General features: G+C 22.5%; 3 protein-coding genes across 3 annotated transcripts; all 3 read right to left on the reverse strand.

The window, feature by feature from the left end:
- Nucleotides 1-1719: 1719 nt before the first annotated feature.
- On the reverse strand, nt 1720-4679 carry LOC148936645 (putative gustatory receptor 28b). Its single transcript, XM_089076439.1, has 7 exons — nt 4407-4679; nt 4000-4265; nt 3179-3337; nt 2705-2954; nt 2568-2636; nt 2377-2466; nt 1720-2133 (listed from the first exon to the last, which is right to left on the reverse strand). The coding sequence occupies exons 1-7, from the start codon at nt 4668-4670 to the stop codon at nt 2059-2061; spliced, it is 1173 nt and encodes a 390-aa protein (XP_088932565.1). The 5' UTR covers nt 4671-4679; the 3' UTR covers nt 1720-2058.
- Nucleotides 4680-5724: 1045 nt separating this feature from the next.
- LOC105423194 (uncharacterized) lies at nt 5725-9710 on the reverse strand. The gene is made up of 7 exons (XM_089076419.1): nt 8230-9710; nt 7602-7867; nt 6984-7142; nt 6568-6826; nt 6221-6289; nt 6022-6111; nt 5725-5932 (listed from the first exon to the last, which is right to left on the reverse strand). Exons 1-7 carry the CDS (start codon nt 8530-8532, stop codon nt 5834-5836), a joined length of 1245 nt encoding a protein of 414 aa, XP_088932545.1. The 5' UTR covers nt 8533-9710; the 3' UTR covers nt 5725-5833.
- Nucleotides 9711-10725: 1015 nt separating this feature from the next.
- On the reverse strand, nt 10726-13085 carry LOC148936646 (putative gustatory receptor 28b). Its single transcript, XM_089076061.1, has 7 exons — nt 12810-13085; nt 12288-12553; nt 11775-11927; nt 11293-11542; nt 11147-11215; nt 10983-11072; nt 10726-10782 (listed from the first exon to the last, which is right to left on the reverse strand). The coding sequence occupies exons 1-7, from the start codon at nt 13083-13085 to the stop codon at nt 10726-10728; spliced, it is 1161 nt and encodes a 386-aa protein (XP_088932187.1).
- Between the last annotated feature and the right edge of the window lie 307 nt (nt 13086-13392).

Consider the following 13392-nt stretch of genomic DNA (forward strand, 5'->3'; position numbering starts at 1 on the left):
ACTGAGTGAAACATTATTTATTAAACAAAATGAACATTATTTGAAGTTTTATAGCTTAGTGAATTAAGTTTTTATAAGATATGCATAAATTTTAAAGATATGCATAATATTAAAAACTAACCTTACGAATAAAATCCAAAATAAAACAGGCCCAATCCGGAGAATTTTAACGGTTATAATGATATTTGGAAAATAAACTGGCAAATCTGCATTATATGATAATATAATTATAATTTAAATATATTTAAGTAAAGATTATTTATGAGATTAGTTTATGAGATTATATAGAAATATTTATTACCTGTTCATGTATCTCAGTAAAATAGGTAAGATTTGTCAATTTATGAATAACATCCTTAGTATTTTGTGCCTGAAATAATGTAAAAATATTTGTATTATTTTATTTTTGTAATAATTTAATTATTATATTCAACAACGACATTAATATTTTTTTTATAAAGATCAAATTTCCAGACTTTTAGTTTTATAAGTACAGAATGAATTAATTTTGTAATATCAATGTTTTTTTTAGATAATCATTATATTACACATTTACACAGCGTGTTCCGCGGCAATAACTACGCACAAGTCGTCTGAAATAAATAATTCCTCACATATCAACTATGCCTATCAAATAATGATCGCCGGGCGGGAGTATCTTGAGGAATACCGCGCGCTTGCATTTGCCGGTGGATCGGGCTAATATGGTGATTTTTAATAATTAATATCTCGATTATTATTCCGAATTTCACAAAATGGTATGGGACTTTTATGTTCAGCTCGGTCCCATCTATTTTTTACGAACGGTGGCAGAAGTCTCGCGGAACACCCTGTATATCTTATAAAAAAGTTGAGGATTACTTTTTTCTTGTAAAAAAATATTTTTTCAATCTAAAAATTCTTACTTAGTGTTAACGTTTTCGCAAATATGATTTACTAATATCTTATAGTCTTATAACAAGTATTATAGACCGTATACTGCATGTTAGTGCATTAGATGCACTATGTAAATTTTGCATAATATCAATAACTCAAATAATAATACAAATACAAATAAATAATAATACAAATAATAATACTTTTAATTTGTTTCGTATGTCTCCAGTATACAATACAAATATTTATATTATACTTACTAATTAATTATTTATACAAACATAAATACTTGTAAACATATTAATTCCCATTGTCTGTTATAATATTTTATGAAATATAATTAATATAATTAATAATTAAGCTATAGCGATAGTATAAGTATTAGCGGAAGTACACAACATGTCTTTTGTAGCATTTACACGTATTAAAAGCTTAAAAGATATATTTATACTAATATTTATAAAAATTCGTATAATTATAACTATAACTATACATTTTATATTTTAATTATAACTATAAATCTATTAATTTAATTAATTTAATATTATATATAAAATATATCTGTTTATTATATGCATATATAAACATTAATAAATCATAAAAAAATAATCACAATCATAAACAATTTAATAAAAATATTAACATTATATTTTAATATCAATTTTACTTGTAATAATATAATAATACAATTGTATGAAAAGTGAAAAAGAAATAGACTGAAAGAAATTTATTTAAATTTATGAAAATATAAAGATTTATGTTCTAAAATTGCTTTTTACTTGCTATGCATTTTTATACAAGTATTATATTATTTTATTAAAGTAAAATATAAAGTAGTAAGAACATAAAAATTTGCTAAAAATTTAAGTAAAAATTTTTAATAGGATTTCTCAGATGAATAAGTCGAAAATATTTTACAATCATTTTCACATTTTTGCATTTAATATTCAAATAAAGTCTTTTTTAATTATTTTTTATTAGTTTTATGTTGCTATTATTAAGAAAATAACACATCTCGAATTATACGATTAGCTCCCAGTAAAATTTAAGAAATGTGTGTATTTTAATAATAATATAGCAATTAATACATTATTTTCAAAACATAAAAGATATATACTTTTGTTTCCTAAATAACAATCTTTATGTACTATATAATTCTGGATATCAATTTGACCAATCTTTTTAAAAGCCCAGAACCGCCTGAGATTTCGACATTTGAATTATAATAATTAATGTTGTCACAGTTGTTGTAATAAACTGAAAGAAATAATGTAATTAAATTATAATGCCAATTTCTATAACTAGAGAAAATATTTTAGATTTATTTTTATACAATGATTTATATTTCTGACATATAATAAAATAGTAATAATAATATTATTTTAAGCTATAATAATAAAAATCAATAATATATCTTGTATCTTATAATCATGTATTTTATAATCTATAAAACAAGATATAGAAATAAAAAGAGTTTATAAAATAAATATAAAAACCAACTTTTCGGAGAAAGTTGTTGCCAAAGTTGATCAGACCTAGTCCAGTGAGTTTCAATGGATGGTGTATTATTTGTAATGTAAACTGGTAAATCTGTACAGAATAATTGTTATTATATTTAAATCTAAATAATTTATTTAATTTGTCTAGATTCTATTTTAGATTCATTTCTTTATTATTAAAATTTATTGTACCTCGTCATAAACATCAGCATATCGAAAAGAATTTGTTAATCCATGAATTATGATACTTATTTCCTTAGACTAAAATTTATTTGTTTTTAATAAATAAATAAATAAATATGTGTACTATGAATTATGTGAAAATTTACCTTAATGGTAACACTCTCGCAAATATAATTTAAACAAATAAGTCTGATTATATATAAAGATATCCAAAAATGGAAATCAATCCAGTTAAACGCCGATGATAATAATTTGTCTTCAGTTATTATAATTAACAAAATATAACGAAATAATCTTATTATAACTACCAAATAAGCTATCATTTCTATAGTTATTTGTATTTCAAACAATTTATTTAACTCGCGAGTGAGTTGACACAATTCCAAATGAAGATGCCTATCAAAATGTAATATAAAAATATAATTTATTATTATTAATAAAATCACAAAATAATATAAAGTAAATAAAGAGGAAATAATTTTATTTATATTTCTATTTAAAGATTTTCCTATCTAAATAAAATACATTATTTAAATAAATCAAATCTCAATTGAATTTTCAATGTTAAATTAAATCTTGATCATATAATAAACTATAAAAACATTTTTGTACCGATTTACATTGTACTCCATAATACGCGTTTATAATCGTTAACGCACATGATATATCGATCAGAAGTCAATATTCTTTTTCTCCATGTATATTTTAAATCATATTCCTCTCTCAATAGTAAAAGTCTCATGTGCTCGTTTAATTTATCAAATCTGGTGCCAATATACCTGTAAAAATATAATAATTATACAATTTTAAAATTTTCAAAGAAAGTTTCAAATAAGTTTTAAATTAACTTTAAAAATTTTTTAATTATTTTTATTATATTTTATCTCTTATTTTAAATTTTTACTATATTTTATCTCTTATTTTGATTTGTAAAAATAAAAATAAAAATTATTATCTTTATTGTATGTAGATATGTATATTAACCACTTATTTTTATTAAAATATATTTTATCAATAATATATTGTATTCTTTTTTAAATGTATCTAATAAATAAATTGAATTCTTTTCTACAATTGTTTACAAGTGCAAAATAAAATGAAATATTTCAAAACTAAATGTTATTAATTTTAATAAGAGCTGTCCAAATAAAAAATTATATCGCGTATTTAAAGAAATAAGATGAGTTCCTATTTTGTTCTCTTAAAAGGTTCTTCAAAACATTTTTTACATGTTAAATAATTATCCCTCGTATCTCATTCAATGTAAAAAAATTCAAATCCATATTAATGATTTCAGAAAAAACAACTTGTTTATTTATATCAAATTATTTGGTTCTATATATCTAAATTATATATATATATATATATATATATATATATATATATATATATATATGATAGAAAATATTTTACAATATACTTAATTATATTGGCTACAAACCACAAGAAAATTACAAATACTGAATCCACAAACATATTGACATGTTGATAATGATTTGTAATATAAGGTATAATTATACACCAATAATTATTTGATACATGAAGCCACCATATTGTGTCCATTATATTTATTAATTGGCTACACATTAACAATCCAATTAATACTCTTTTTATATATATATGCAGCTTTCGATATACTTTAGGAATGCCTAACTCTTCCAATGTATCGTCTACAGCAGCAAGTCTTTTTATAAACATCCGCAATTTCTAAACAATATAAAATACAATAAAAATACAATTTATTTAGTTTTTAATATAAATTGCATTTGTATAAAAATTATTTAGACAATTAAATATTTTTTGCTTGTTATAAATTATTTTGAGTATTGAATGTATATGTGCAAATACCTTGTGTTTAGATATAGTCATAATAATAGATGCAACACTGACAAGAAAATGAATCTCTATATTGATTATACTAGAGATTGTCCAAAAATATTTTTCTACTTTAAGCGCGGTTATTGTATAATAATAAAAACAACAATAAGCAATCCACAATATCACATTACAGAAAATATTCAAATAAAGTTTCTTTGAACCATGGATGCCTAAGCCCAAAACAAACGAAGTTAAGAAAAGAGGACGTAAAGCTTGTTCTATAGTTGTTACCATAGTTATTACTATCTAGAATTCTAACCGTACACTAACATCGTATGTCTACTGGGTCTTATTTAGTCAACTTATAGATCGATCAAAGTGACAGAATAATGGATAGATAAAACGCATTAGCGTTATACACTATTTGACTTCTCCATAAACATACACAATGACATATTTCATTTATAGGTTTCATTTATAGGACAGCATTATATTACTGATGATAAAATGGGTTTTCAGAGAAAAAGATAAATTCTTTAAAGTATATAATATTTTGTGACAACACTTTTATCAAAATATATGATAAATGAAACAATACATAGATATAGGCCGAGTACATGTTAACTAATAAACTACAAATGCAAAACATGGCATTTTCTCGGCAAGCAGGATTTTGGTTGCTAAAGTCTTTTAATATGAAATAAATTCAATTAATTATATTATCAACTACGTGTCGCTTTGCTTTAGCAGACTTTCAACGTAGTAGCTCTATAATAAGTCGATGATCAATATTATTGATATCGATTAAAATCCTTCTTATTATTTCCCCCATCGGAAATATATATTGCGAAAAATATCACCTCAGCTAGAAATCGAATCGGCACATGGTAATATAATTAATATTAATTAATGGTAATATAATTAATATAATTAATTGAATTTATTTCATATTAAAAGACTTAGCAATCAAGATCCTGCTTGCCGAGGAAATGCCATGTTTTGTGTTGTAGTTTGATAAATAAAAATTAAGCGGCAATATTTTTAGTCGCTACTTAATTTACACCCCCCCCCCACACACACACAATATTTAAGATATATATATTTATATAAAATATATTTATATAGAAAAACTTTATTCATATAACATAAATATAATGAAGTATTTCTATAATCTGTAAACAATTATAAATTAATAAATAATTTACGGTGAAATTATACAGTGTATAATTTCAATATAAAAATGTATAATTTCAATATAAAAATTGTATATATCAATATAAAAAAAAAATAGTAAATTTTCATTTTTTTAATCTTATTATAATTACTTAACTTATTGTAAATAATGTAATGTTATAAATTATATATTTATAACATGTTAATTATAATATTAAAGAATGTACACATTAAATAATAAATAATGAGAAAAATTGTACAATTTCGTTTTTATTTTATTATTACTAATATGATACATTAGTTCTAATGTACGAATCAGGCCATATGGATCCAAAATCCATTTGTGCCATGAAAATAACCACGGTCAGGATCCACATAAAATACTAAAAGGAAATATTAATAAGAAATACTGTTGTCGAAATTTTGCAAATTAAATTTCTAAATAAAGATATGAATGATATTAAAGACTAACCTTACGAATAAAATCATAACCAAAGTAAAATAAACCCATACCATTAAACTTCAATGGTTGAAGTGATATTTGCAAAATAAACTGGAAAATCTATATAATAACGTAATATTATTTAAAAATGCTTAACTTAGTTGTTCTTAGACTCCAAAAAGTTTTTGAGATAAAAATTTATCTTTCACTTCTGAAAAATGTATCTCACCTCTTCACGTATTTCGGCATAACAAGTAAGATTTGTCAATTTATGAATAACGTCCTTAATTTTTTGTGCCTAAAATGATAGAATTAATTATATCTCATAATTAAATTGTAATAATTAAATTGTTTTTAATGATGATTCAATTAATAGTTTTACAAGATAAAGTTTTTAAAGAATAAAATTCCAAATCTTTTATTTAAAAATAAGTGTATAAATTTGTAATATTAATAATTTGTTAATATTTATTAATATTTTAATGTAATTATATATTTATAATTTTTTAAAAACATTGAAGATTTTCATTTAATTTTTTGTTTGTAAAAATTTTTTACTTTTTAAAATATTCTTACCTTAGCACTAACGCTTTCACACATATGATTTAATGATATGAATTTTATTAAAAATACGAGAAACCACAAGTTGTTAGAAAGTATAAGCTTTTGTATCGTATAATTTCCATATATTTCTTTGAAGTGCAATATAATATCGTAATGAAAATGCATCATTCCGATTAAAATAATAAAATAAGATAGCATTTGCAAAGTCATTTGCACTCCGAAGAAATTATTTACATCACGAGCTATTCGACAAATTTCTGAATGCAAATGCCTGAAACAATATTAAACAAAGAAAAGATACACATAAAATTATTAATTTATTAATTAAATTTACATTGAATAATTTATTATATCGTAAAACAGCGTAAAAGTTATGTCTAATATGTTAATATTTATGTGTTATGTAAATATAAAAATTTGTGAGTTACATTATAATCCATAACATATGTTTGTGGTTCTCGGTATTTCGCATATAATAGTTGTTAACAACAAGAGACTTTTTCCATTTACATTTTAATCCACAATCTTTTGTTTCTAACAATTGTTTAATATGATCATTTATTTTATCCAGTCTAATACCGATATATCTATAATTTTTGTAAAAATATTTGTAAAAATATTTGTAAAAATGTCATTAAATTTTTTACATATGTTTTTACATTTTTATATATAAGAATAAGAACATTAATAAAATATATCATTCAATTATTTGTTATTTCTTTCTTTCTCTAATATTTTATGATTTATTAAATATAAAAATGTAACAACAATTTTTGTGTCTACGTATGTTGTATATGAATCAACTAATATAGATTTAATATGTAATACCTTTATAAAACAGTATTAATATAATATAATAATATAATATAAATTAATTAAATCTTTTTTGTATTATACTGTATGTATTGAATATACATATATCTTTATACATATATTATGAATGTATTAAATTAAATTATTTATTATGTATTAAATTTAATTATTTTAATTCTAATGGATAATATTATTATAAGATTTATACTTTATTAAATAAGATATATGCGAACCTTAAAAGAAACATAAACATGATATCCATAATGGTATTAACGTATATAGAATAATTTAAAACATAAGGAATAAGTATGGCTTTCATATCATTGTGTGTTGATACATCCAATAAACAATCGAGACTGCATGAGAAGGAGGTTATTAAGAACCATGTAATCAAGATTTGTTTTATTAATTTTCGCATTCCACGATATTCTTTTGGTACATTAAGCTTTTCTAATGTATCATCCACAAGACTGAGCTTCCTTATACTTTGCCAGAATTTCTAAAGATAACAGTAACAAGACAAATTATAAAATGATGAAATTTCTCTTTGAATATAACAGTTTAATAATCCAGCTAAGTCTATATAATGAAATCTTTATCTAACTTTTATATTATATTATCTAACTTTTATATTATATCATCTAATGTAAGATATATTATCAAAATTTATTAATTAATTAAAAATTTTGGCTTTTATAAAAATAAATGTATAATTTAAAAAAATAAAACTCTATTTTTTGCAAATAATAAAATTATCTTTACATTATAAAAAGGCATCGAACGTCATTTTATTTCAAATAATGTTATCATGTTATTCAAATAATAATATTAATACAATAATATACATATATGTATATATACCTTGTGTTTATAAATGGTGGTAATTATAGTTATCATCGTCACAAACAGATTTATCATAACTATAAAAAAGACTAAAAAATTTTGAAATACACCTTTTAGTGAAAACAGGATTGTCGCATAATAAAACGTATAAGCATAAACACTCCACACAGTTAGTATATAAAGAATGCTCAAATAATATTTCGGTCGATTTAAAGGATATCTGAAAATTCCGAGACCAAAAATAAAAGCGATTAAAAAAAGAGGACTTAACGCTTTTTCTACGATATTGACCATGATGGAAACTCTCTTAGCTCTCTCCATATGCTAACTATCAAAATGTTCTTGAAATGTTTATATCATGAACGTCACATTCACTATAATGGAATGGCATTTGATTATATCGTTATGAGATGTTTTTAAATTATTAAACATATTGTTCATAATATAATTAAGATAATTGATTCGCTTACAAAGTATTTGCAGTTATTGTTAAATTGCATTTTGCATATTTCTTATATATATTTATTTATATTATATGAAAAATGTAAGAAATGAATTTATTGTCATATAATTATACTTATTAGATAGGTTTTTCTAGAAAGATGATTTATTTTTTTACTATTTAATATATTACAAATAAACTTTATTAATTAGAATAAAATATACCTTATATACCTTAACACAAACACAAAGTAATCATTTCAAACAATATAAGTGAGAGAGAGAGAGAGAGAGAGAGAGAGAGAGAGAGAAAGAGAGATAGTAATTAATAGTAGAATATTTACTTTAATAGTAGAATAAATACTTTATAAATAGGTTTTTTTATAGAATAAGATATAATTTACGTGCTTATTTATTTAAAATATTTACAATTTTAATAATATTAGTAATAATGATAAATACCTTCCTTATTAATATTTCCTTATTAATATTTAATCCTTATTAATATCCTTATTAATATTTAATATTAATAAGGAAATTGTATCTTGCGTGGTCCTGTGTTGATTTACTTTGAAAACTAATCAAAACGCAGCTTTAGATCATCTAATCAAAATATTTCCTTCGAATATCAGATATTCTATTATTCCTCTGTTTGTTACTTCTCAAAATGAAAATAAATATAACGAAAGAAAAAAAATAAATAAATAAATAAATAAGTATGTCAAATGCCTTCTATAAAATTTTAGTTACTCAGCCAGCATGAAAACTTAAATCGTGTGAAGTTAGCAATTAGCAAGACAGCCAGCATCGCTGTCATCAGGATAGCAAGCATGCAAATCCAGTAAGAAATCTAACAGTCAAAAAAGCATCGTGTGCCGTCAGCTTTATTTATGTAACATATATTTTTATTTTATTAATTTCAACATGATTGAATTAAAAAAAGATACAACACATATAATTGTTCAATTTGACTCAAGAAAATAATAATGAAGAATCGGTAAAATTAGTTCCACGTTCATGATTAAAATTCACGAATAAGTAGATATGTTATACTTCCCAGAAAAAAAAGATTGATCTAAAATGAATAAAGAGGCTCAAATATCTAAAAATCCAGAACAAGATTAGAAATCATGGGAAATTATATATAGAATCTATATTTTTACGCCGGTTCCGAATGGCCAATATTTGAGGGGGAAGGGAGGGATTTTTTCGGCAGCGTTACCCTGGGCTGTACCAGATCTCTGTAGAGGAGAACCGTCGCTTGTAAATATTGTAGGTTGAGATCGGGATTCAAACCTTACGAGCTTTGCACTACACGCGCTCTGTTTCTTACATATATTCATTTATGAGTGCGATCCACAAATGCTTTGAAGCATTTTTTGATTGGTCAATTCATAAAATTCTTTGTTTTGATTGGTTAATCAAACCCTTCGAAACTTTTGTAGAGCTTTTGTAAGTGAACCGTAGCCTATATAATACGAAAAATTTAAAAAACGAATTTGTTGTCATAATTATAATTACGATAGGTTTTCATAGAAAGATAATTTATTATTTAATATATTACAAATAAACTTTATTAATTAGAATAAAATGTAATTATTTGTTGTTAGTATCATTGTTAGACTGATTTTTTTTTTAAATAATAGAATTTGAATAAATGATATTTAATGTGTTACTAAAAAATTAATTGTAAAAACAAGCACAAGATTATAAAAGTTTTTCTAATCAATTTTACATCAAATATTGTATTAAATTAGTATTTATATTTTAATACGTATAAAAATCTTATCTAATTATAGATTCTAAAAGTTTTATAAAGATAAATCTAATAAATAGTTTTGAATTCTTTACTTTAATACTTTAAATTATTTATACATTGTTTTCTAGATTAATAATATGTACGGAGTAATACTTATATGCGCACGGATGAGCTTAAATATAATATATATATGATCTATTTGACAGGAAATAATGTATTAATAAAATTTTTATCAAATTTCATTTTATTATTTCATTAACATTATTATATTACATTTGTTATTTACTTTAAAGGCTATTAACAAATATGAATTACTAAGGTATTTTTAACTGCATCATAATGATTACGAATGTCATAACTGTCATATAAAACTGAAAGAAAATATATTAATTTATTTCTTTTATTTTGTAGAAAACAAACATTTTATGAAAATAGATAAACAAGTCAGTTAAGAATCAGAAACTGGTAAGTAAAATATAATGAAAAAAAATATTAATAAATATTCTTGATACCTAATTTTTGACATTAATATATAAATCAAAATAATTAAGTAAATAATAATAAAATGTACCTTCCAAAGAAACGCATTTCCAAAAAAGAAGAAACCCATTCCAGAAAACTTCAATGGATGCTGCATTATTTGTAAAGTAAATTGATGAATCTGTGAATGAATAATAATTTTTTAATTTTATTTGATACTTTATTTTTATCTTTGTTAATTTTTTTATATTTTACCTCTTTCCAAATGTTAGCATATTGACAGATATTTGTCAATTGATGAATTATTTTATCAGTTTTGTTAGCCTGATATAGAAAAATACAAAATTAATTAGTATAGAACATATGTTTATGAAATATTTATAAATTAAGTAATTATTTACCTTAACTGTAACGTTCTCACAAACGTGATTTATAACATGAAGTTTGAATGAAAATACAAAGATCCATAACCCAGTATTGAACCAGTATATTGAATATATTTCTTCTACACGTTCATACATTAGTGTTACGCATAAATAATAATATAATTCTGTTAAATGTAAAAGATAGGACACCATTTCGAAAGTCATTTGCATTCCAAATATCAAGTTTAATTCGTGAGCAAGACGACATAATTCTAAATGAAGATGCCTATCAAAAAAAACGTTTTATTATAAAAAGAACTTTAAATATTATACTGACAAGAATGTAAAAATTATTATGACATTTATGAGTATGATAATGGTCTTTATAATTTATTATTTTAATAATTTTTTAAAGTAAAATTCTATTTTATTTAATTATTATGTTAATAGTCAATAATTTGTAAAATATATATATATAAATATAATATATATAAATATAAAAATGTATATTGAGTTACATTGAAATCCATAATATTTTTTTGCAGTTATCAATATATGAAGTATGTCGATAAAGAACAATCACAGGTTTCTTCCACGTTTGTTCATATTTTTCTCTCACTAGCAGATATCGCATATGTTCATTCACCTTATCAAATTTGACACCAATATACCTTAACACAAACACAAAGTAATCATCTCGGAGATTATAAGAGAGAGAGAGAGAGAGAGAGAGAGAGAGAGAGAGAGAGAGAGAGAGAGAGAGAGAGACAGATTAATAGCAAAATATTTATTTTATAAGTTGTAGATTTTTTTATAAAATGAGATATAACGTGCTTACTTATTTAAAATATTAACAATTTTAATAATGTTTAATGAAATTTTAGTAATGATAAATGCATTTAATATCAACAAAAAAATAGTGAAAAATATATTGAAAAATATATTGAATTTTTAAAGATAGAAAGCAATTTAAATTCAAGTGAAATATATTAATTTATTAAATAATTATATATTAAAAATATTACACAAACCATACAAAAGAAATAAATAGCAACATCACAAGCGTATTGATATGAAGAGAATGATTTAATATGTGAGGAAGACATAATCTCCAAGAAAAAATTTTTAAGTTTTGCCACATTAATGCCTCATAAAAATTTATAGTAAGGCTATATATAATCCACACAATTACTATTCCTTTTGACCACATAAGCATTTTTCTATACATTTTTGGATTTCCTAGATATTCCAAGGTATCATCCACAAGAGCAAGTTTCTTCAAACATATGATAAATTTCTAAAATAATATCAGATAATAATTTTAAATATCTGCAAAATAATTATGCTATTTTGATAAAGCATAATTAATTAAAAAAATATTTAAAAATCTTAGAAAATATATTGTTTTAACAAATTTTATTTAATATAAAGCAATAATGTTAGAGAGAAATTGCTAAAAATATTTAAAATATATAAAATTATAATATATGTATATATATATATATATATATATATATACACACATATAATTTATATTAAAACTGAGATTGTACCTTTTGGTTATAGAAGCTTATTATTACGGACACAATCAAGGTAAAAATGTTAAGCACCATAACGATTATAACAGTCAGAGTCCGAAATAGTGTTTTGAGTGTAAAAAGAGTTATCGTATAATAAAGAAGATAGGCATAAACAAACCATATTATTAAAAAATACAAAGAACTTAAGTATTTAATCCACTTTGATTGTTTTCTGGGATGAAAACCTAAACCAATAATAAAGCACATAACAAAAAAAGGACACAGAGCTTGTTGGATTGTAGTCACCATTACTTTTGTAAGATTTACACTATTCCTTTTTAAACAAATTCAATTATCGGGAGCGTCGTTATCGTGCCAATTTACAACTACAGCGGACTTTTATAATCACAATGTACGTTCCTTGCAGCACTTATGCATATTAAAATGTTATATTTACTGGGATCAATGAAAAAGATGATTGATGATTGAATCTTGTATATCGGAACCTATTGTAATAATGCTGCTATTACAGTTTTTATATATTTTTTGTTCAAAATTGATTGTTCAGTATTGATCTAAATGATGAGTTTCTCAATATGATGAGCTTCTTGATGTG

The sequence above is a fragment of the Pogonomyrmex barbatus genome, unplaced genomic scaffold, assembly GCF_055798465.1.
Source record: "Pogonomyrmex barbatus isolate J1 unplaced genomic scaffold, ASM5579846v1 scaffold2, whole genome shotgun sequence".
Taxonomy (NCBI): Eukaryota; Metazoa; Arthropoda; class Insecta; order Hymenoptera; family Formicidae; genus Pogonomyrmex; species Pogonomyrmex barbatus.